General features: G+C 46.1%; 1 protein-coding gene across 5 annotated transcripts in view; it reads left to right on the top strand.

The window, feature by feature from the left end:
- Positions 1–5074: 5074 nt before the first annotated feature.
- The window catches only part of LOC137436542 (cysteine-rich with EGF-like domain protein 2), a 43889-nt gene continuing 28069 nt past the window's right edge, over positions 5075–20894 (top strand). The window contains exons 1-5 of one of the 5 annotated variants that reach the window (XM_078786529.1): positions 7743–7861; positions 7982–8096; positions 8278–8325; positions 11158–11240; positions 13944–14054. In XM_078786529.1, the coding sequence (XP_078642655.1) occupies positions 7995–8096; positions 8278–8325; positions 11158–11240; positions 13944–14054 (344 nt within the window). In that variant the 5' untranslated portion in view covers positions 7743–7861; positions 7982–7994. Of the gene's footprint in view, positions 5174–7733; positions 8097–8277; positions 8326–11157; positions 11241–13943; positions 14055–20894 lie in introns of those variants that run through there. The other 4 variants (XM_078786531.1, XM_078786530.1, XM_068130418.2 and 1 more) reach the window with 4 other exon arrangements.

The raw sequence follows: 20894 nt of genomic DNA, 5'->3' as shown, positions 1-20894 counted from the left end.
CGCCCGGTTCGGCGCCCCCTCAGACATCTCATCCGACCGCGGCCCCCAGTTCACCTCGGAGCTCTGGGGGGCGGTTGCGCAGGGGCTCGGGGTCCGGCTGCACCGAACCACGGCCTACCACCCCCAGGCTAACGGCCTGTGTGAGCGATTTCACCGCTCATTGAAGGCCGCGCTCCGGGCCACCCTCCGCGACGGCGGCTGGGTCGACAGGCTCCCCTGGGTCCTGCTGGGCCTCCGGACGGCGCCCAAGGAGGACCTGCGCGCATCCGCGGCGGAGTTGGTCTTCGGGCAACCGCTGCGGGTGCCGGGCGAGTTCCTCCCCGACTCCACGGCACCATGGTCCGCGGCACAGCAGCGCTCCGCTCTGCAAGAGACCGCCCAGAGGTTCGCCCCGGTGCCAACGGCATGCCACGGGCACCCACCGACGCACGTCGCCCCGGAGCTTCGCACGGCGGAGTACGTCTTCGTCCGCCACGATGCCCATCGGACACCACTGCGGCCCCCATACGACGGGCCTTTCCGCGTGCTGGAGACCGGGGCGAAGCACTTCACCCTGGACATCGGCGGTACTCCTGACCGTGTTTCGGTCGACCGCCTCAAGCCGGCCCACCTCGATGTGGACCATCCACCGCCAGTGGCCCGACCCCCACGTCGGGGCCGACCTCCTGCGGGCGGACCCCCGGCACCGCCCAGCCCCGCCGCCACGCCGCCCCCCGGTCCTGCACCCATCCCAGGGGCAGCCAGGGGCATCCCACCTGGCATCCCTGCACCCCGGACGCCGCCGATCGCCAGGGGGCGCTTCGGCCGGGTCATTCGTCTGCCCCGCAAACTGGCCCTCCAGGTGCGCGGGAATTCTGGGGGGGCGCGTGTGGCGGACACAAAAGCCCACTGGCGTGGTGACATCATTCCGCGCACCAAGCGGGCGGTGGCCACGCACCAGGGGTAGGCGTGGCCTCATGATATACACCGGGCGCCCAGCCCGGGACAGTACAGTGTTACAGTGTAGTCTTACAATAAAGACATTTATATGTTACCGCTTGTCCGCTTCCTCCTTGCTCACAAGCAGCGCGCGTAACGCCGCGCTTTAATGGTATTGTTTGGGGTATGCTGGTGTTCCATACAGGAGCGTTTCCTGTTAACAGTGATAACTTGGTACTTTTGGGTGTTAAAACAAAATGGCCACTAAAAGTGAAATAAAAAGTAGATTCTTACACGATACTAACCCTAACCCTAACTTTTATTTAAATATAATATAAACAGAAACACCTACTCCACAGTCTGGCCTATATAATCCACCACTGCAGTCAATCGAGACAATATGGCAGTCACATAATCCTAATGTTGAAGCAATTATTCTCATCAGCCTGTTGTCTAAATCCAAGCAGTTGAACATGTCAGCTTTACTTTTTGACATTTGCAGTGCAGGGTTCGGCATCATGAGTGACAGGCACATTGTACAATTTCCAAACAAGCTTCTGGAATAGGATCAAGGGTCATAAGTATTGGACGTTGCCCATCTCATCCCATTTCCATCCAAAAGTAGCATCTGGAAGATATGGCACAAGACGGTGAGCTTCCTTCAATGATAATGCACACGCTTGTTGTGCAGCTGAAGGGCATCACTGGCTGGTGGTAACATTTACTGCTTGTTATACTTTGGAAACATGATGGTACGCATTACATCTACAGAATCGACATTCTCATTGCCATAGATTATACATACGACTTATTTATCTGCTGTGTCGTGCAAAAACCTATTTGGCAGAAGGTTAGGTGGTAATGATAGAACCAGTGTTGTGGTCCATGGACTGAAGGGTGCTTTCATCCAGTGCTGTATCCATCTGCAGTAATTTGTGGTAACTAAGAGCATGTCCGGTTCGGTTGAACACTTGTGCAAGGTCTTTCAATGGAGTAACCTGATGAAGTGTACTGGCTAACCCAATGTGCTTAGGTGTCCATTTTTTTCAACCACTCATGCAATAAATGATATCCTGGGCCTTACTTAGCACTCTTTGCTTCTTCCTCATCTTCTTCTGGATCTCTCTCAAGTTGGCAGTGGCCACCAAACAAAATCCGCAGGAACATGTAAAGGCTGTCAGGAATGCAGGCTTTTGCACTATCCTCACTTACACCAAAGCCTAAGTGCCCTGCTTTTTTCCATCAAATCTCCATGAAGTTTCAAGGCAACGTGAATCAAAGAGAGGAAAATATCTTGTTTTGGCTCAAACTTTGGCCTTGTTAGCATTTCATAGGCGTCTTCATCTGTTAATGTTAGTCTAGATATGGCAGCACCAGTATATTTGGATGGCAACAGCAGTGTTTCTCTTTCAGAACACTTCCCACTAGGCTGCACAAAGTTGATAAAAGTCTCCAACTCTGGTCTGGACCTTTTCAATGAATGTTCCCCTGTGACTAATAAAGGACTTTGTGACGATGGTATTGGAGTCTTCTACAAGTTTCGAGTAACGGTCCCACACATCACTTACATTGCATTCAGAAAGTATTCAGACCCCTTCACTTTTTTCATATTTTGTTATGTTGCAGCCTTATGCTGAAATCGTTTAAATTCATTTTTTCCCTCATCAATCTACACTCAATATCCCATAATGACAAAGAGAAAACAGGATTTTAGAAAGTTTTGTAAATTTATTAAAAAGAAAAAACTGAAATATCACATTGACATAAGTATTCATACCCTTTGCTATGACACTTGAAATTTAGCTCAGATGCCTCCCATTTCTCTTGGTCATCTTTGAGATGTTTCTACACCTTGATTGGAGTCAACCTGTGGTAAATTCAATTGATTGGACATGATTTGGAAAGGCACACACCTGTCTATATAAGGTCTCACTGCTGACAATGCATATCAGAGCAAAACCCGAGCCATGAGGTCAAAGGAACTGCCCGCAGAGCTCAGAGACAGGATGGTGTCGAGGCACAGATCTGGGGAAGCCTACAAAAAAATCTCGGCTCCATTGAAGGTTCCCAAGAGCACAGTGGCCTCCATAATTCTTAAATGGAAGAAGTTTGGAACAACCAGGACTCTTCGTAGAGCTGGCCGCCCGGCCAAACTGAGCAATCGGGGGAGAAGGGCCTTGGTAATAGAGGTGACCAAGAACCCGATGGTCACTCTGGCTGAACTCCAGAGATCCTGTGTGGAGATGGGAGAAACTTCCAGAAGGACAACCATCACTGCAACACTCCACCGATCTGGGCTTTATGGCAGAGTGGCCAGATGGAAGCCTCACCTCAGTGAAAGGCACATATGCAGACTTGGCATTTAATATGGAATATATATATTTTCTTCACTTGGGTTTACTTTCTGAACTCAGTATATCAATCTGGTGAGTTTCTTTTACCCTTCGGTGATGTCTTTGTTGAAAGAACCATGTCACTGATTGTCTTTCGCAGCAAGAAGTCAATAACAGGATTATATCACAGGTGGCGTGACAAAATGTAAGGACAGGTACATTTGACGATTGGCTTCACAATCGGGTATATAAGGGTTGTTGCGTTCTGTATTAGTGGAAAACAACTGCTGCACGTCTACAAAAGCTATTGCCGCTTCCTCTGGAGATGGTCCGTCAACTTGACAATGCTGTTTGTCATGGAGTGGTGGCTTTACGAAATTCTGGCATGAAACAGCGTGCTATTGCTCGGCAGTATGGAATCACTCAAGGTCAGGTGTCAAAGATCCTGAAACGAAATGCTCAGAGGGGTGTCCCTACTCCAATACCGAGGCCAGGACGTCCACGCAGAACCACAAGGAGAGATGATCGCCAGCTGCACCGGTTAGTCTGCAATGGCCGTACCAAGTCAGCTAATCGGCTTAGGGCTGAGTGGCAGCAACTGACAAATGTGCCTGTATCCAGAAGGCTAGTCAACCAACGACTGGTTCAAGCAGGCTATCGTGCCAGGCGTCCCCTGAGAAAGCCACGCCTGACCAGACAACACAGCCAGCGCCAATTGCAGTGGGCCAGAGAGCACCGTCAATTGCAGCCAGGACACTGGAATCACGTGACCTTCAGTGACGAGTCTAGATTTCTGGTCTATCGTCAAGATGGCCGTGTCCGAGTGCGCAGACAAGTGCATGAAGCCCACAACGAAGATTGTATGGTGCCAAGAGTCCAAGCTCGAGGTGGTGGGGTGACCGTTTGGGCTGCTTTTCATGCAGGGGGCAAAACTGACCTGGTTGTTCTGAATGGAAACCTGAACCAGTTCAAGTACAGGGTCATTCTGGAAGAAACATTGCTTCCATTTGCTCGTGCAGCCTTTCGAGGAAACTTTGTCTTCCAAGATGACAATGCACGGCCTCATCGTGCTCGCATGATCCAACACTTTCCTGCTGACCGTGGTGTAGAGCATATGGAGTGGCCTGCCATGTCCCGGATATGAATCCGATATGTGGGCAGAATTAACGTGTCAAATCGACAACTTGGACCAGCAGCCTACCTCTGTGTGTGAAGTGCAGCAGACTATTGTCACTGCATGGCAAGCAATTCCTGTCCAAACCTTGGCAAATCTTGTGAACAGCATGCCTCGACGTGTACGTGCTCTCCTGAATGCTCGTGGGGGTTACGCGAAGTACTAATCTGTAATTTTACTGTCCGTAATCCCAGTCATAATTTAGCTTTTGTTTTTGTTGAAATTTTTTTTGGCTAATGTTCAAAATAAAGAGATACTTCTGGAAAACGTACAGAAGTTTAACACAGTACTGTCCGTGAATCGAGTTCGATATCAGTTTACATCACTTTCAAGGATCAATTTATTTGCTTCGAAATGTCAAATGTGGTTTTTGTTTCTTTTAAAGGTCACATTAACAAAATCTAGAATAATTTCAACATAATTCCAATGAACTTTTGGTTCTAAGTCATCTTGAAAAGTAAGTTCACCCCCACAAAAAAAATATTCCATATTAAATGCCAAGTCTGTATATTGATTCCAGATCTGAGACAACAATCTATATTGAGGTAGATCGCTTAGTTCTGCTGGTGGCGATCCTGAAACCACAACCCTGGCGACGAGGGGGATGGGCAGGACGGAAGTGCGTGGCAGAGAAGACTGGCGGTGCAAGCGGGACTTAACAAGGATGCAGACGAGGCAGTTCGTGTCTCTGGAGGACTGGGTGGAGCCCTGTGCGTGGATGATGGGATATTTGAAGACGCTGTATCTGGTAATGTGAACGGGACAGAAAGGATAATTAAGGAGTGGAGAGGAGGCCCACTATGAGGCATGTGGGGATTGTAAGCCCGAGTCGATGCTCTGAAGGCATTCTTTATTACCTCCGCCACAAAAGGTGGATGGAGGTTATGTTTTCACCTCTGTCTGCTTGTTACTTGGGAAATCGAAGATTTTTCAAGTATATTGGTTGGTCTTGTGCGTTATTCTGTCTGTTTGTATGTTTGTCTGTTTGTTTGTCTGTCTGTGTCAGTTGCCTGCAGGTCACAATTTTCAACCGATCTTCACGAAACTTCACCAAATGGTAGAGTTGGTCATAAGCAAGAAGCCTATTGTTTTTGGGGTCAAAAGGTCAAAATGTCAACATAGGCCAAAGGTCACCACCTCTGTCAGATATCTAAAATCCTCAGTTTTCATACGATTGACTTGAAATTTGAAGAGAATTTGCATATCTGGTCACGGAATTAAACCACAAATTATTTTTACCGTGCTATGCACGACATATTTCGTTTGTTTGTATGTCTGTGAACACGGTATCTCAAAAAGTTGTGGACGGATTCGGACGAAATTTGGCAGAGAGGTAGGGTATGTGACACGGACAAAATGATTAGATTTTGGTGAAGATCCGGATTCGGATCCGGCTACTAGAATTTTGTAAGTGATTCTTCACCATTGAGTGATATGACGAACAGCGATATACTGTATAACATGATATTTTAAAAAGTTATGGACGAGTTATGACTAAACTAGGTGGATGAGTTGGTTGGGTGGCAAGAACAAGCCGATTAGATTTTGGTTCAGGTCCGAATCCAGATCCGGCCTATCGTTGGGATACAAAACAAACTGTTCAGCCTGGCGGAGGTGTGTGCTCTACCCAATGCTGTACGAGTTCTTCATGCAGCCTTGACCCTTATTTTGATGAAAAAAATAATAATCGGCATCTAGATTTTGATTGGGGAGCCAATCCTGTGACCCAGTCTGCTAATTCTTAAACTTTCAGGTCAATCGGATAAAAATTGACAATTTATGTGACATTGACATTTTACCTTTTGAACAAATTATTAATTTGCCTTGTCCATATTATCATAATAGAGCTTTATTGAAAACTTGATGGCAAAAACTCAAATGGCGAATTGAAATTTAAGGTCATTTGGATGAAAATTGATGATTTTAAGTGATGCTGACCTTTGACGTTTTGCCAAAATTATTAATTTGTCTTCTCCATACCATCATAATAAAAGCTTTGTTGAAAACTCGATGATTTGATGGCAAAACTCAAATGGTAAAAAGTTACGGCCAGGGAACACACACACACACACACACACACACACACACACACACACACACACACACACACACACACACACACACACACACACACACACACACACACACACACACACACACACAGATACTTTGAGACCTCGGAGCGCTCCGTTCTACCTTCTGAAACCCACATACATATGGAGATATACAACGAACGACACACACACACACACACACACACACGGATACTTTGAGACCTCGGAGCGCTCCGTTCTACCTTCTGAAACCCACATATGGAGATAACAACGAACGACACACACACACACACACACACACACACACACACACACACACACACACACACACACACACACACACACACACACACACACACACACACACACACACACACACACACACGGATACTTTGAGACCTCGGAGCGCTCCGTTCTACCTTCTGAAACCCACATATGGAGATAACAACGAACGACACACACACACACACACACACACACACACACACACACACACATGGAGATAACAACGAACGACACACACACACACACACACACACACACACACACACACACACACACACACACACACACACACACACACACACACACACACACACACACACATGATTGCAAAACCCAATCTTCCGCTGCGTGGGGGACGAGCTAATAAGCTTGTTTTGTGCTCGCCACGTGGCTTCAGAACTCCAGCGAAACGGTTAATAAGGAACGGCTGGCTTGGCAAGCGATAGCAAGCTTATGTAGGTAATGGAACACACCCCAGGTGAAAGATCAATTTAGATTTTACATTATTGGCTTTATTACTTTTCACCTTTTAACGCACGTCTTTTACCAATTAAAAAAATGCATGAATTGTATTTAAAGGAATAATTTTACAAATTCAACGAAATTTCTATCGTTGTCAAACATTTGTTGTGCCTTCGGACCCATAGATGTCCATCAAACAACTTTCGTAAAATGTCGTCATTTCCGGTATGGAAAACGAGCGAAAGGCGCAAGTGTCCATCAAACAACCTCAGGCAAAGTCGTCATTTCCGGTATTGGGAACGAGCCAAAGAGAAGGCGCCAAGCCTTCATCAAACAACTTCAGTCCATCAAACAACTTTCGTAAAACGTCGTCATTTCCGGTATGGAAAACGAGCGAAAGGCGCAAGCGTCCATCAAACAACTTCAGGCAAAGTCGTCATTTCCGGTATTGGGAACGAGCCAAAGAGAAGGCGCCAAGCATTCATCAAACAACTTCAGCCAAATGTCGTCATTTCCGGTATGGAGAGGGAGCCAAAGAGAAGGCGCCAAGCGTCGAACATTGCATATGCTCCGATTCGTTCCCTCAGGAGCAATCAACTCTCTTCGAGGAAAGGGTCTTCTACGAGGCTCAGCTGGTGTGTGGCTTCCTCAACCTGTCTATCTCGCATGTGTGTCTGAGCGCGTCCACCCAGCCCATCCATTCTTCGTGCGGCGTTTGGGTGTTCTGCTTTATTTACCACTACCACTACCAGCAGATCCGTGCCGTCCATGTGGCCTTTGCCCCTGTTAGCTTGGCTCTTGCCCCGGATGGGTGCGGTGCAGACTCAGCAGTGCAGCACCTGCTCTGACCTGGCTTCTGGATTTCAACAGGTTATCGTTGTACTTTCGATTTAGTTACTGCACCATTGAATTTGCCTTGGTTACGTTGCTTTAATACCTGAATTCGAGCTGTGAGACATTTGTGGTGATGTTGACTTGTTGTAACTGTTATATGCATTATAAAGGGGTTATTGTGGTTCATTCACCTTTGGGGTATGTTCTCAATGTGCAGAACCTGCATTGCAGCACCTGTTTGAAGTTTGTCTACGCCTTCCAACAGGTTATTATTATTATTATTATTATTATTATTATTATTATTATTGTTGTTGTTGTTGTTGTTGTGCGGTGGCTGTCCTCGTTGGGTGGGGTGGAATAATGGGAGGTAATATGTCATCTTGAAAAATGTGTTAGCCTGGGCAATTATCTTCAAAATTTATTTTGACTTTCAACTGGAATTAATGAGACAGAACAGCATCTTGAAGGTGGTTCCATAGAATGGAGAACAACAACAACAACAATAGGCACTTTAAGGCCATTTTCCCTGCTGGAGTGGGGGTTAGCCTTGCGGTCCCCATGACGGTCTTCTCCATTTTGCGCTATTTTCTGCATCTCCCCTTGTTAACCCCCTTGCCCGCATTTCTTCTTCCACCATCTTTAGCCAAGTCTTTCTCGGTCTTCCCCGTCCTCTACTTCCTTCTACATTCATTTCCATCACTCTTCTCAACCAGTCACTTTCATCCTTCCTCAACACATGACCAAACCATCTCAACCTGTTCCTCTTCACAGCATCAATCACAGGCTCTATTCCCATCATCTTTCGCAATTCATCATTTGTCTTCCTCTTTCTCAACGATACTCCGCACATCCGTCGAACCATTCGCATTTCCACCCTTTCCAGCCTTCGTTGCTGCTCTACGTTCATTACCCATGTCTCGCTCCCATAAATCATAACACTTCTCACACATGCCGCGTACACCTTTCCCTTCAGCTTCAATGACACTCCCCTACTCGTCAGCACGCCACTCAGTTCCCGAAACTTCTTCCATGCACATCTCACTCTAGCAACCGTTTTAAACCAGCTACCGCCATTCCCCGGGCACCGGTGTCGTTGCCTTACGTTTCCGAGAGGCGTTCTCCATAGAATGGAGAAGTGAGGAATAAAAGAGTTGAGGTGTGCAGTCAGCCTGGATTTTGGAACTTTGACCAAGAGCAGGTTGGTAGAAGAACTCGTGCATCAGTTTCTGGGGATGCTCAGACGACAGAGCAGAGGGCGCTATATCACAGAATAGATGGTATAAAGCGGAGACCATCGACCAGTAGGTGGGAGAGCAACAGACCTTGTTCTATGGCCTCATCACAGGACGTTCCAATAATGCGTAATCCTTTTCCTTCTGTCTGCCTCCTGAACCTGGAATCCACCGTCATTGCTCCTACCTTGTAGTCCTTCCCCAACAAGGCCTCTTTCGTGTTTGTCCACTTTCCTTCCATTACTACCTTTTATAGCTCCTTGCTTCTAGTCATATCGAGCTCCTCCTTGAATCTGACTATTGGCATACCCTGATGTCACTCATACCTAATGTCCTTGATGTCTCGAATTATTGATCAGCTATAATCTACAAAAACAACAAAACGAACTAGAACGGTACTTGGTAGAGTGCATATCTCCGTCGGGCTGAACAGCTTACCATTTGGATCCTATTGATAGGCTGGATCTGGATTCGGACCTCAACAAAAATTGAATCTCCTTGTTCTTGTCACTTGACTAACTCGACTCATCCACTTCGTTTTGCCATAACTAATCTGTAACTTTTTGAAATATCGTGCTATGTATCGTTTTTGGGCCCCATCTCTCAATGGTGAAGAATCACTTGAAAATTAAAAAAAGAATTCTGATAACTGGGTCTTCACCAAAATCGAAATCGATTCATCCAACCTTCCCACCAAGTTTCGTCTGAATTCGTCCACTACTTTGATATATGCTGCTAATAGACAAGCAGAATGAATGAATGAATGAATGAATGATCGTTTTGAGACCATTTTTCCCTGCTAGAGTGGGGGTTAGCCTTGCGGGCCCCATGACAATCATGGTTCCCTGTTTGAGGCAATGTTTTTATGGCCGGATGCCCTTCCTGACGCCAACCCTTGGTCGCCTCTTACGATGCGCAGAGATACGGTGTACCTATTCTAAATCGGGGTACACACCGGGATCATTCATCCCAGCAAGCTGGTACTCAATTTACCGACCTCGGAAGGATGACAGGCTGAGTCAACCCCCCTGGCGTTAATTCAGCGATCGACCGGGATTCGAACCCAGGATCCTAGGATCCCAAGCCGGCACCCTAACCGCTAAGCCAACACCAGGCTAGAATTCCTCATATGGAATTCCAATTCCAGATAAGCTAACAAGGGCAGCAGGTTTATAGGAACACCATCACCGACAGTCATAACATTGCATAGATTGCATAGAAAAAAAATAGATAAAAGTAACATTGCACAAAAAAGAATCCTTTTTTTTTTTTTTTTTTAAATGTAGTTGTACACAATGTTTAATTGGAGATAGGCAGGTATGCTCTATGTTAATCAATGGTACTACAAGGTAGCTCGGTATTTATTTCTCTAGTTGCTACAACTGAAATATTGTTGTCAAAGCCAATTTAAGTTGTGATTTGTCGAAGTTTGTAACTACACGACGAAGGCAACAACATGCGTTCGTATTGGAAATGCTGCACGATTCAACATTGCAATGTGAACAGTCAGAAGGTGGTGGTGTCCACAGTTTGAAGTAAGACACAAACATTCCAGCATCGATCTGAGTGTTTCAACTGCATTGTCTTTGTTGTGAAATACATATATATTTTTCATATATATTTCTGATATATATTTTATATATATATATATATATATATATATATATATATATATATATATATATATATATATATATATATATATATATATATATATATATTTTTTTTTCATCTATGTATATATATTTTATATATATATATATATATATATATATATTTATATTTCATATATATATATTTATATTTATATTTCATATATATATATTTATATTTCACATATATATATATATATTTTTTTTCTCCAGGGCCTAATCAGAACTGCTAAAAAGAACTTTGGTGGTGGAAATACGGAATGGGAAGAGCGTCGTCCAATGCCGTATGAGCGCAGGTAATTGTCACGTTCACTGATGTTCATAGGAGTTTAACAATGAATGGAAATTGCAAACGAGTGACATTTGATTGATTGAATACAACTTGTTGGGGCAGGAAGGGAGTGTCAAGGTAACAAAAAGCTTCGTCATGAGGGAGAACTGGAGGGGTGCCATGGACTAATGGATGGATTTATTTCTTGATCCGTTTCTGTTTCTGATATGTTTCTTGATTATTATTTTTTAATCTTGTGATGTGCTCAAAAAAATTGCCTGTGCTTGGTAACCTATTTATTTGTTCAATTCCCACCAAATCCACAGCATGCACCATTCCCCAAGTAAACCTATCCGCCGCCATTGTGTTTGTTCGATTATGCACACACTGAGCCAATCAGTGCTGTTTACCCAATCCGCCTTTGTTTTGCAGCAGTATGAGCCTCCCCCATCTCGTCTCCCATCACTACCATGTGGGAGCAGAGTAGGAGCGATGGCAATTATTGCTTTTATTGATGTTTGTACAAATTTTACATTTTTGTTAATACTTACTGATGTTGTTATAATAAAACGTAATATTTTTATTCATTTATATAATATGTTTACCATCTGTATTATTATTAGCATTTTTACCGATACTCCAATCAGGCCCGATACTCGTATACCTCTCATGCGTAAGAAATAATGCTGTTGGGAATGCATATTCATTTTGTGGGGATAAAATGACCGGTTAAATATGGCTGGCTTTTAAAATAATTTTTGAAGTTGGTCGAGTGTGTTCGTGGTCATTATGTTATTGTGAAGGTTTTGTAGCATATCTTTATTGGGATGTTTGAACACAAAGTATTATTTCTTGCAAAATCGACGATTTTTAAAATATATTGGTCGGGTGCGTTTGTTATTCTGTCTGTCTGTTTGTCTGTTTGTCTTGGCAAAAAAAATTGTTTTTATTTGACAAGTATGTTGATCACTCCGGTTTGTGTGTGTTTGTCTGTCCGCTCACTTATACTTGCTTACAGGTCACAATTTTAAACTGATCTTCACGAAACTTCACCAAATGGTAGAGTTAGTGGGCAGACAAAATCCTATATATTTTTGAGGTCAAAAGGTCAACATACGCCAAAGGTCAACCACTTTTTTTCAAATTTCTAAAATCCTCAATTTTAATCCGATTGACTTGAAATTTGAATAGGATTTACATATTGGCTAACTGAATTCAACCACTAACTATTTTTGAGGTCAAAAGGATGCTCTTCTGAGTGCCATTCTACTTTGTTCTGGTTTGCCAAGTGTCGCTCTGAGTGATTTTTCATCTTTTTGTTTGTCTGTTTGTCACCGGCCTACAGGTCACAATTCTAAACCGATCTTCACGAAACTTCACAAAGTTGTAGAGGTCCTCACAATTGAGAAGCCTATTGATTTTGAGGTCAAAGGTCACATGGAGGTTAAATTTCTAAGATCGCCATTTTAAATCCGATTGACTTGAAAATTGAATAGCATTTTGTATATCGTCACTAAATTGGGAAATGAACGATTTTTGAGGTTAAAAGGTCAACTCAAGGTCAAATTTTCAAAATCATCTTTTCATCTTAAAACCCGTCAATTTTCAACCGATTGACTTGACAATTGAACAGCATTTGCACATCGAGTCACTAAATTGGGAAACTAACTTTTTGAGGTCAAAGGTCAACTCGAGGTCAAATTCTCAAAATCATCAATTTTCATCTGAAAAACCGTCAATTTTCAACCGATTGACTTGAATATCGAACATTTGCATATTGCCTCACTAAATTGGGAAACGTACTATTTTTTGGGTCAAAAGGTCAACTCTAGGTCAATCCTCCAACAACATCCATTTTCATCTGACAAACCATCAATTTTCATCCAATTGGCTTGAAAATTGAACAGCATTTGTATCGTGCCTCCCTGAATTGGGAAACAAACTATTTTTAAGGTCAAAGGTTAACTCGAGGTCAAACTTCAAAAATCATAATTTTTCATCTGAAAAAGCATCGCTTTTCATCCTATTGACCCGAGCTTTGATCAAGATCGTCAATTTTAATCTTGATGAAATTGACAATTTGCTGGATTAATGGAAACCTTTTGGGGGAGGGAGGGGGGGGGGCGATTTTGCAAGTATCGTGCTCTGCTGGACTTCTTGTTGTTATTCTGTTTGTCTGTTTGTTTGTCACCAGCCTATAGGTCACAATTCTAAACTGATCGTCATGAAACTTCACCAAGTTGTAGAGGTTTTTACAACTGAGAAGCCTATTGATTGAGGTCAAAGGTTATTGAGGTCAAATTGCTAAAATCGCCATTTTAAATCTGATTTACTTGCAAATTCAACAGCATTTGCATAGTACATAGTGCCTCACTAAATTGGAAAACCAACTATTTTTTAGGTCAAAAGTCAACTCTAGGTCAAACTTCTAAAATCGTCATTTTTCATCCTATTGACCCGAGCTTTGATCATCATCGTCAATTTTGATTTTGATGAAATGGACAATTATCTGGATCAATTGTAACCTTTTTTGGGGGTGGGGGAGGGTGGATTTGGAAGTATCGTGCTCTGCATGACATCTTCTTGTTTTGTTCGTTTATCAGCTACTGCTTTGTCCCTTTTTATGTTTCCCATCCACCTCCCCGTTTATCCCCATCCCTATGTTTCCCATATGTTTCCCATCATGTTTGACCAAATGTCGCATCTGTGTGTGCATGCTGTTTAACAGTGAGACTCGACTGGTGGAGATTATGGATAATGTGTGTCAGAAGTTTGACGATGCCTGCCTTTCCTTGCTGGAAGCGTCGGAAGATCACTTGGAGCGCTGGTGGTTCCACCAGTACGTTCAACTGAGTGTAACTTGATTTAACACTAGTGTGGTTATTATTTACACAGGCTACTGTGTAAGTTTAACAATGATTGTATTACTGATTGAAAGTTAGGATTGAATTATTGTTAGAGGCATGTGTGAGCATTTCCCTCAGTTTTCAATGCGACCAATTTTTGTGCACCTTTGAGTATTTGGAAGTTTGTCCAAACACATGTTAATATATATATATATATATATATATATGTATGTATGTATGTATGTATGTATATATATATATATATATGTATGTATGTATGTATGTATGTATGTATGTATGTGTATATATATATATATATATATATATATATATATATATATATATATATATATATATATATTGTTACAGACGCGGTTGTGGATGTTGGTTTACCGAGCGGTTTGGTATGACCGCGTCTGCACGTTTACCCGATTATACTCGAACCTTGGCCGAGTCGCGCTACGCTAGATCAATGAAGGAAAAGGACACAACGGCTGGGATTAAAATGACACGACACCAGGGATACGGTTCTCAAGACCTCCGGAGGAGGTTATAATATTGCGGAAGGTTAGACTACAGAGACGAGAGGTACAGCATAGTAAGATAGGCACTTAATTACGGTCTTATAGTAGCCCCGACAGACGACAGATAAACAGGACAAAACTGACTCACACGGGGATTGATGGCAAGGAAAGCGGGTAGTCGATGGCTCAAGGTGCACTCTTGGCTCAGGGACAGAATCGACCCGGTCCGGTCCAGAGATGCGGGAGGTCTCTCTCAGCGCTGGAAGGTGACGTTCTTTCTCCAAGCTGGGGGCGCATCTGACGTCACATCCGGTAAGTCGCTGCGTATATCCGGCGGGGAGTGACACGCCCTCGGCTCGCTAGCTCCGCCCCAGATGGAATCGGCCCATTGCTTCTCATTGGGTGCGGGGGGTTACCGGCTCCGCCCTTGACGAGGAGCCGACAGGCAGCCCCTTCGTGGTAACCCCGTCGGCGCACATGGGTAATGGCGGCTAACCGAGCCGGAGTGAGGACGCACACTCCCCGCGCCGCGCCGCCCCCCTCTGTTGTTGTAGTTGTTGTTGTTGTTGTTGTTGTTGTTGTTGTAGTTGTTGTTGCATGGGGAAGATGGGAGGAGGTATGGGGAGGTCCTAAACTCACTACTGGTGCCATACAATCACATTCTGGTGCAACGAAGAGTCAGAATTAATGGAAACGAGTCCTTAACTGACATAGACTAAGAATAACTAGCAAGATGTCCGAAAGTTGTCTACGTGAGATGCGGTGGACCTGGGCACGACATTTAATGGGGGAAAAAGGGGCAGGTCGGTTCTACAGAGTGTTATTTACAGGCAATGGGACTAGGGAATGGGGGATTGGGGATAGTTGGGGAGTATTGGGGAAATAGGGGAATATTTACAAGCGGATATGGAGGCCAAATGCCATATCCGCAACAATATATATATATATATATATATATATATATATATATACTGTATATATATATATATATATATATATATATATATATATATATATATATATATATATATATATATATATACTGTATATATATTGTTACAGACACGACTTTGATGTTAGGGTGGGCCGAGCGGAATGGCCGCCGTGTCCGCACAAGTTACCCGATTATACTCGAACGTTGACTAAATCGCGCTATGCTAAATCAATGATGGAAAAGACACAACGGCTGGATTAAAATGACACGACACCAAGGGTTCAGTTCTCAAGACCTCCGGAGGAGGTTATATTAGGGCGGAAGGTCAGATTACAACGACAAGAGGGACAGCATAGGAAGACAGGCACTTAGACACACTCTTATAATAGCCCCGACAGACGACAGATAAACAGGACAAAAACTGACTCACACGGGGATTGATGGCAAGGAAAGGCAGAATCGATGGCTCCAGGTGCACCTGGGCTCAGGGCAGGATCGACCCGGTCCGGTCTAGAGATGCGGGGAAGTCGCTCTCAGCGCTGGAAGGTCGCGACTTGTCTTCTTCAGTCGGGGGCGCATCTGACGTCACGTCCGGCAAGTCGCCGCGTATATCCGGCGGGGAGTGACACGCCCTCGGCTAGTTAGCTCCGCCCCAGATGGAATCGGTCCGCCCTTCTTATTGGGTGCGGGGGGGGGGTTACTGGCTCCGCCCCTGACGAGGAGCTGACAGCCAGCCCCTTCGTGGTAACCCCGTGGAGCGCATGGGCAATGGCGGCTAACCACGCCGGTGTGAGGACGCACACTCCCCGCACGCCGCGCCGTTGTTGTAGTTGTTGTTGTAGTTGTTGTTGTAGTTGTTGTTTGGGGAAGAAGATGGGAGGAGGTATGGGAAGGTCCTAAACTCACTACTGGTGCCATATAATCACATTCTGGTGCAACGAAGAGTCAGAATTAATGGAAACGAGTCCTTAACTGACATAGACTAAGAATAACTAGCAAGATGTCCGAAAGTTGTCTACGTGAGATGCGGTGGACCTGGGCACGACATTTAATGGGGGAATAAGGGGAAGGTCGGTTCTACAGAGTGTTGTTTACAGACAATGGGACTAGGGAATGGGGGATTGGGGATAGTTGGGGAGTATTGGGGAAATAGGGGAGTATTTACAAGCGGATATTGAGGCCAAGTCCCATATCCGCAACATTGCACCCTTCTCTACCCTCGGGGCGTCCCGACCCGATAAATTTTTACCTATTTTAGTGTGGCACTCAGATGTAGTTCCCTCTACTATTAACTCTACCCTGAGTGCGACAGTTTTACAGATATTCACAAATGAGTAAATATGTCCCCCTGCGACGTTGCACCCTTCTCCTCACTGAAACACACCCACAGGATAACCGAATCCGGAAAGAATTCTCAAACTAAACATACAGCCGGTAGGGAGCATTATTTACACAAGACTACGCTGATATTTACACTACGATCCAGGACCTGTTTTTGGAGGAACACATGCAGATGTTATGCATAGAGAGAGCACGCATGCCAGCATCGATACACCAACCCACGAGTGCTCTGTGGCCTACGGCCTTTAATAATGTGCAGAGCACCCCTTCCCAGCACCAAAAGCACCACCCCATCACACAGTCAGCACCATCCGGTGCACCAATAAAGTGTCTATAAATCACCGGTGGTGTCGCAGCCGGCCGATGTTCTGCCGCTGGTCTTGCCTTCGTGTGGTGCACTTGGTGTTCTTGCCTCTTTCAAAAAAATAAAGAAAGGCGCCAACCGCGTCCATTTCTCTATTGTGGCCATCAGGGGGCCAACTGTTAGTGGTTCACCTTGTATGGCATAGGTGCCACGTTGACCCATAGGTCCATCCATGGGTGGTGCTTGGCCGCAAAAGAACTGCGGTCCATTGTGGGTGGCCACAACCATTGCGGTCCATATGGTGTATCGATCCAGGCAGCAAGCAGCGAAAGTGCAGGCCCACAACTGCGAAGCCAGCACCTCTCTCTCCTCTGCCCCAAAGCCAGATCCTCGGAGGTGGGAGACAAAAGAAGCAGACAAGTGAGTAAGGTGGTAAGGGCGCAAAAGTGCACGCAACACAAGGTAATGCACACTAGGGGCACATGGGAACCAGGTGAGACAGGTACGTTCCTACCGTACGCTCCCCCCCCCCCCACCAGGTAACCTACATGGCCCCTCCCTTACCCCTTACTGTATCCACAAAACACAACACTACCCATAAACATCTATTTTACTAATCAACAAACGTCCCTACTGTCTTCCCCGTTCCTCCCATAAACCAAATTCGTCTTCTCTCCCTCCTAACCAATCAAATTTGCCATTTTCAACTCTCATCAAAATTTGCCATCTCCAACTGAACATCAAAATTTGCCATTACCAATTCATCATCAGTCCCTCCTAAGGAGGGAGAGATGGAATCACCCCAATGTCTCATCCACGTCGTGATGCGTCTCACAAATCCTCACAGCAATTCTCATTTCCTGCACCAAAACAAGAAAACACAGGTGTGGAGTCATCATCATCACCACAGGTAAGTGGCTGCGTATGGTGCGACAGGTTCATCAATCCTAACTATTTCCTAAATGACTTTAACAACTTTACATTACCCGGGGTCTTTCTCCGGCCAAACCATTGGCCCTCTTACACTATGGGTTCTAAAAACCAACTCCCATTGGCCAAACTGTGGTGCTTTTCAATTTGGGGTCTCACTCCCCCGATTCATCTCCCGGTGCCCTCGCACAATTTCTGGGCTGTGGCGTGTACCTCTCCCAGCGGGTCTACCCACCTGCACACCTCCACCACTGCAGTTGCCTCCGAGCTTACCTGCTCCTTACCCTAACCTAACTACCTGGGGAAGGCCCTCTGGCGCTCTCCCCACTCGGTGCCCTCTCTGGCACTGGGCTGCCCGATCCACACCCGGGATCCTCAGGCACCCACTCACAACTACCGGCTCCCAGAGCCCACCTGCGGCCTCACCTGGCCGACATCCTCACAGTGGTGGAGTGCCCAACCAACTACACACACTAACAGGCTACACGCCCAGCCATTTCCACGACACTAATGCACCCATCCACAACACCATTCTGCAACCGCACCACAAATGCCAATATCCAACCACAATTTACCTATACCCTCTACCTAACACTTACACTACCCGCCCCGGGTACTCGTGAAAGGGGTCCACTCTTCCCCCATCCACACCTTCGCACCATGCACACCACTCCGTACCACTTACTCCAACTCTCTCCACACACCTTTACTTGCACACCTGTGCTCTCACACCTGGTGCCACCTGCACCCTTCTCTCCCCAAGCGCATTCGCGCTGATCCACAACACTCACTACTCATACACTGCTCCACACACCTGTCCAGTTGCACACCTGTGCAATCACACCTGTTCAATTCTCACACACACGGCATCATCTCAGCTAACTACTCCCTTCTGAAACTTGCGCTTCCCAGTCGTCCCTTTAAACTATTGCGCTCCCACGTCATTATCATCCACACTAATCTACCTGCGTCCCCACTACAGGTATCAGTCACTAACTAAACTTAACGTCACCTAATGTCAATCTCTTCGCTAGATCCCGACAATATAACCTAACCCACCCGGGCTAGTTTTCACTGCCAAACCCCATAAGCTAGTGCTCCTTTGCCCCCCCATCATGGGAAGGGTGGCAGGGATGCCAGCCTTACCCACCGGGCCCATCGCTCACTACCAATTTTGCACATCAAATTTCAATAAATCAAAAATTTTGCCAATCACTGCCCATCATCCAATTTTGTTTTTCTCTAATTTCGGGTCCAAAACACTAACCTCATCACCCAGTCTACTCACTAATGCCTCTCGGTGCGCCAATTCCTGTCCAAAGCCCGGCTTCGTAAAGCCAAGCCATGAATGCGGGTTGTTCTGTGCCAGCGGCTGGATGCGTCCGGCACTCGGTGCAGAGACGGGGGCTTACCCGGGCCGAGATCCCACGCACCCCCTCGGCGTGGAGCCATCCCATGGCTCGATCTCGACCTGCCGGAATGCCTCAACAAAAAGTGGTCGCCATGACGACCCTTCCTATCCAGCCGCCCGCTCCGCCTAGTGGAACACGGACGCGGCCGTTCAAAGCGAGGCCCAGCACGCACCGAGGGCCCGCTTCGGCTAAAAGTCGACCTAACCTCTAACCTGGTTACCGTCGATGCTTCACCTGGGTTCTTACACGCATATGCTACCCCTTTCGTGCTCCTACATCCAGCCGTCTCCATGCTCCTCGTACCTTTCCTTACACACCCAGGTACTCTCATTCCACTCACAGCCTTGGTCACACACCTGACCACCGAACACCTTGGCACACATTCGTCGGTCGCACACCTCACCAACACACCTCTTCGCGCCCCTTCCTCGGTCACCTCCTCTGTGACAATCACAGGTGTGCTCTCATTCGCACACCCAACCACGTGCCTCACTACCAACTCCAGCGTGCATTCCCACTCACGCTCTACCATTCCAGGTGTGCATCCTTCCATTCCATGTGTACATCCTCGCTCACCTGTCACACCCAACTCACTCTCCTTGTCACTCTCACTACTCTCACCTCCATTCTTGACAGCGCACTCACCCTTACTCTTGACAGCGCACTCTTTCCCCATGCACCTGTCCGTTACACACCTTTCTCGCGCACACTCTCCCGTTACACCCTCTGTAACACTCACCACAGGTGTGCATTCTTCCTTACTTTTGACAGCGCACCCTTTCCCCATGCACCTGTCCGTCACACACCTTTCTCGCGCACACTCTCCCGTCACACCCTCTGTAACACTCACCACACCGCGCTTCCATGTGCTCCCTCGCACACGCGCTACGACCGACTCACTCTCGCCAGCACCCTCACTCCTTGGCACGCACTTTTTCCTCACACACCCCAGAGTCGGACTTCCTCGCACACCTCCTTTTTCGCACACCAGACCTGTCGCACACTTCACCAGTGGCCTCTCACGAACACCCGGGTCCATCTCGACCCCCAAGCTTATTAAATCCCCTGGCGCATCATACGCACGACCATATTGGTCACCACTTACACCGGGTCCTCTTCCTCTTCGCTTCTCCTCCATCACCTGCGAATCCCTCATCCGGTTAATGAGCACATCATCACGATCCAAACACAGACTTTGGACCAATTCTTTTATCTCCTCTTTTATCTCTTTCTTATCCCCTCTCCGTCGCTTCTTAATTTCGCTCATCCCTTCTTCCACTTCTTCTAATTTCTGCTTCACCTCTTTTATTCCCCGGTACGTCTCCTCAAGCTCGTCCTCCAAGGCTACCTTGACCGTTTCCATGTGCGTCCTCACCTGCCGGTCCTTC

Source organism: Myxine glutinosa, chromosome 11 (assembly GCF_964187855.1).
Source record: "Myxine glutinosa chromosome 11, kmMyxGlut1.1, whole genome shotgun sequence".
NCBI classification, from domain to species: Eukaryota; Metazoa; Chordata; class Myxini; order Myxiniformes; family Myxinidae; genus Myxine; species Myxine glutinosa.
This window is presented reverse-complemented; position numbering and strand designations above follow the sequence as displayed.